Source organism: Grammomys surdaster, unplaced genomic scaffold (genome assembly GCF_004785775.1).
Source record: "Grammomys surdaster isolate TR1022 unplaced genomic scaffold, NIH_TR_1.0 123869, whole genome shotgun sequence".
Lineage (NCBI taxonomy): Eukaryota > Metazoa > Chordata > Mammalia > Rodentia > Muridae > Grammomys > Grammomys surdaster.
Window position 1 is genome coordinate 22,425 of NW_021619010.1, and position 5,080 is coordinate 27,504.

General features: G+C 40.2%; 1 protein-coding gene across 1 annotated transcript; it reads left to right on the forward strand.

Annotated features, from left to right (window-relative positions):
* Positions 1-1,002: 1,002 nt before the first annotated feature.
* LOC114636398 (synaptonemal complex protein 3-like) lies at positions 1,003-4,994 on the forward strand (the record flags this gene model as incomplete). Its single annotated transcript, XM_028784512.1, has 5 exons — positions 1,003-1,073; positions 1,428-1,562; positions 2,252-2,320; positions 3,935-4,052; positions 4,895-4,994. Coding segments are annotated over exons 2-5 (384 nt in total), but the record flags the coding sequence as incomplete, so codon positions are not given.
* Between the last annotated feature and the right edge of the window lie 86 nt (positions 4,995-5,080).

Below are 5,080 nucleotides of genomic sequence, written 5' to 3' on the forward strand. Positions count from 1 at the left end.
ATACTGACTCAGGCAAGTCTGTTCCCACCTTCCCACAAGTAACCAGTGCTTTTATGTATACCTGGGCAAATGTATGTGCACCAAATGTATGCAGGAGCCTGAGGAGGCTAGAAGAGGCATGGATCTCCTGGAACTGGAATTACAGATTGTTGTGAGCTACCATGTGGGTGCTGGGAACTGAACCTGCGTCCTATATAAGAGCGACAAGTGTTCTTAATTACTGGGTCATCTCTCCAGCTCAGGAAAGGGACTTTTAAGATAGGAAGACTAAGGAGAAAGCTATTCCTCTGGCAGGAAGTGTGGATTGAAGGAGGATGCAAGAGACAGGTACTATCCCACTTATCAATACAGAAGGAAATATGGGCCGTGGGCTAGTTTTGTATTCCTTGTCCTTGGATCATTGCCAAACTGAGAGCCTGTGAAGACTTGAAACAGAAAACCTGGTGGGTAATAGGCATGTAAGGATACAGCAATAGGGCGGTGTAATACCTCAACTGGGGGCTGGGGTTGAGCAGAAGTTAAGTCAGCCGCAAGAGCATGCGCACTGCTCCAGCCAATCAGAGAGGCATATGCGTCGGAAGGCGGGGCCTAACCAACTGTACGCTTTTTAACTGTGAGGAAAGAAGATTCTGAGAATGTGGTGGGAGCGTTAGGGGAAGGTAACACCCAAACGCTGTGGTAAAGAACCCTGTGGTAATTGAAGTGAGGCTAGGATTCAAGGCCAAGGTAAAGAACCTCGGGGTAGGGGTAATCCAAGTGAGGCTAGAGTTGATTCAAGGCCGTTGAGGGATGAGGTTGGGAGTTGGGAGGAGGTGAGAACCAGGCTAACCTGTGAAGTTATGTTCTGGAGTCTCACTTCAACCTGGGACTGGACGAGGCCCCCCGAGGGTGGTTGGGAAAGGGACCTGAGGGCTAAAGGTCTCGGGAGGACTGAGCAGGACAATGTGGAGGATGGTAGTTGAAGTGTGTACCTACAATTCATAACCCTTTGCCTGCCACTAGCTTTCATGGATTGCCAGGTACCCTGAGGTGCACCTAAAATCTATTGGTGAGTACATTTTCATACAGTGACAGTGTTTCTGACCAGATACTAACACCAAGTATCTGGAGAAAGGGGGTGGGACCCTGGCTTGTGTTGCTTGAGCAGTGAGAAGCAGAGGAGACTAAGGTTGGGGGTGGGGAGTAGGGTAACCCCCAATTTTACCCTTGGCATGGGAAGGATAGGACTGAGGGGCTGAAACTGGAGACACTTGCAGATTTGAGGGATTTTGTTTTGTTTGTTTTTATTTTTGTTTTTGATCCCTTCCTATTCCTTCAGCACAAGTAGAAAGGGACACTCAGGCCCAACTCTGTGGAAACCTGATACCTGTTCCTGTGGCTTTCATTTAACTATTCCTTGTATCTTTAATGTGCCTTTGCACGTACAGTGTTCATGGTTCCTGTCTAGCACAGGGAGACTACAATTATGGCATCCAAAATCAAGGGCAGACCTCCTAAACAACCAAAGGTGACTCCTGATCTACCATCTGACGATTTACAGCAGCTAGATGAAAATAACACAGGTAAAAACACCCAGGTGAAGGTGGGGGTTGGGGATGAAGGAGGAGGCACTAAGATTGTAGATCAGTTCCCTAACATGCAAGAAGCTCTAGGTTCAGTTCCCAGCACTGCATAAGACCACATGTGGTGGCCCAAGCCTCTAATCCTCAGGAGGTGGAATCAAGAAGATCAGAAGTCCAGGGTCATTTTCACCTACATGGCAATTTCAAGAACAGCCTAGACTATATGAGACCTTGTCACAAAACACAGAAACTCAGGATGCCTACAAGATAGTTCCTGCCCTGTCCCCAAAGTATAGTCTGATTCATTTAGGTGGAACACAGGTCATTTCTTAGGAATCATATGGCATTTCAAACATGAAAACTATTTTCAGAATGTGTTTGTGGGACTTATGGTTCCCAGGTGGTGTTCTTACCCTTTAAGGTCATGGAGCTTCTCCTGGCCTATGCCAACATGTTTCATAGTAAGGACATGGTTTACAATGATTTCAACCTGGAGGCCTTGTACACCATTGTCCCCAAGGTCTCCTTAATTGTATCTCACCTACACAGACATGATTCAGTTTATATGTGTTCTAAAACCTTTGATGTATACATCTAGCACAAACCCCTAGTGCAAACCACGTCATGTAGGATGATCCAAATGGGATACATAACTTGAAAGCTATTCCTTTTTTTTCTATTCAATGTAGGAAACAATCCGGCCCTTGAAACTGGTGGAGAAAGCAGTTCTTCCTGTGAAACAGTTGGACCAAAGCTAGGTGATATATTAAAGGAATTTTCTTTGTTGACAATGTACTTCAGAAAAGCACATTTCTGCTCTTGTAACACATATTCTGTGTAAATTCTGAGACAGAGGACACCTCTTCCCTCAAGAAACATGGTGTTTTATCTACATTGAATTGAAAGCCAGTAGGATTGCTTTCAGGCTAAAAATGCAGAAAATGATGGCAAAAATATCCTGATGTATCTTTAGGAGCCATTAGTAGTTTTAGAAAGTTGTTTGAAACTAAAGTGCTTTGATGCCAGGAAGTATTACTAATCAGTAGGTAATGGAAGTGCATTTCATAACTTGTTCTTGTATATTCCCTGTTACAGTGCTCTTTACTAATTCACTTTAGAGATTGTGATTGTGCATGTGAGGTGAGGAGTATTGTACTTACAAATGGTTGTGGTTTCTTTCTTTGTTTTGTTTTGCTTTCCTTTCCTTTTGAGATAGGGTCTTACCATGTAGCCCTAGCTGGTTTCTAACTCAGTGTCAGAACAGGCCGGCCTGTTGATTCACAGGGATCTATCTGCCTCTGCCCTGTAAGTGCAGGGTCAAATTAAAGACATGTACCAAAATGACCAAAAATGGTGGGATTTTGTTTATTTGTTTGTTTTGTTTCATTTATATACTGTGAAATCTTAGAAAAGTGGATGAAATTATCTATATTCCAGATTTTGTCACAAGATCTGTAAATTTTTTGAATTTTTTTAAATGTCAGTCATTATAAGTGCTTGTCTCATCTCTTTGTTGTGTAGTTTGGTGGTGAGGACCAAGGACTCTGAAACAGGTCACTACTGTTCATTTACATTGTATAAATAGCATGTATAATGCAGAGTTAAAGTCAAATGTTCATATGTGAGCACTGTATAATCAGAATTAGTCTGGCTCTAAGCTGCTATATCAGATGTTAGATTATCTGTGTTAAAGGTCAAACTCAGAAAAAGTCAGAACCAATTTAGAGTTTTTGATGTAATAGACCTCTGTTTATAAATTGTTGAGGATTTATGACAGGCTCTTAGTTGAGTAAGAAAGCACTTGCCCAGTATGCTCAAGGTCCTGGTTTCCATCCTCAGGATGGCAATAGAGTTATCCATAAGTCAGTTCATTTTGTTCCTTAAACTATTCAAACTCTATAGATTTCTGATACATTTTTCTAAAAACATCAACAACTACATTAAATACAGTATTTTATCTCCCCATGCAATAATCTCTGAACATTTGAAGACAATGTAAATGGAATGGTCTCACATTTTTCATAAATCAGCCCAACAGTTCTGCTTAATATGTTCTTGAACTGGAAGATACTTTGTACATTGATTAAATTTAGGCTTTAAATGATTTCTTACAGAGAAATCAAACAATACTTTTGAAAATATTTTTGTACATTTTGGAAAATCTCTTTACCTATGTTCTACATTTAAAGTACAAGTATCAATTTTTCAAATTACAATGGTAGCAGCTATAAATTTCCACTGACAAGGAGTGGAATACTCTTGATTTTTAAAAGGGTGGCTATATGTTGGCACCAAAGATTATTCCAACAGGAGTGCAGTAGTATTTGCCTTATTAATCGAACAATAAATATTTATAAGGATTTTCAATACAGGGCCTAGTAAGAAATCTCTCAATGAAAGAAAGAGAAGGTATGTGCTGAATGTAAGTAATACGGTCCACAACATTGAGTGGAACATTGACCACTTCTTGAAACTCCAGCATGAGCAAAGGTAAGGCTCTTGGCTTTCCTATTGCATACATTTCATAGTACTTGGGAATAAGCCAGTTGCTAAGGACTAGTTGATATTTTCTGTTTGATGGAACTTCTACTGAAAACTTCATATAGCTTGGGTTTTCTATAGAAAATAAACTCCTTTCAGCCTATACTGCCACATTATAACCAGAGTAAGCTGTATTGCTTAGCTGTCACTAAAGATGATGTTTTTGTCTTATCAATTTAATATATTTGAATTTATTCACCATAAAGAATTTGTGTGCCACCCTTGAATGTGGTGCGTGGGTTAACACTATCTCAAAACACATCCATATAGCAGATAATCATATGGAAAAAAAGAGATAAATCTTATAGAAGAATAATCTTTACATTTATGGAACAAACTTGACCCTTTAGTAAATTACAACTATGAAAAAATATGCAAAAAAATGCACTACCCTAAAGTGAGGAAGAGTGAGTAAGCCTTCCTCTGATGGTCATGGATATTCATCCCCACAGAACCAATTCTTCAGAAGGAAAAATAAAGGAGAAGCTGTGTTTGTCAAGAAGATGAATACTTGTGGAATGTTAGTCTAATACTAATTATAATTCTCCCTAAGTTTTATAAACCTAATGTATTTGAAGTGACTTCTTTCTAAGCCAACAGGAAACAGATACTGTTAGTGTAAAACCACATAATCCGCCTAATTTTCCATGTCCCTTTCAGAATATTTTAGATGCCCTTCCCCAGTCCTTTATCGGTAGCTTTAGTGAGGGCAAGTTAAGTCAGTCGTGCTTTGAATGAGTTTTCTTCATGTCGAGAAGGGATATCACAGTGTTCACCGTTGTCTTTTACAGGCAGACACTTTATCAGGACTATTCTCATCAGTTTTTGACTTTGGTTGTGATGTGGAATATAGATGTAGACCAAGTCAAGAAAAATGCGGAAAAACTCTCAGTGAGTATCAGGCTTAGGTTTGAAGGAGTCCATTGTGTCAGCATCAGAGGTAGCAGCAGAGGCCTCCTGGAGCAGGTCCAGAGGGA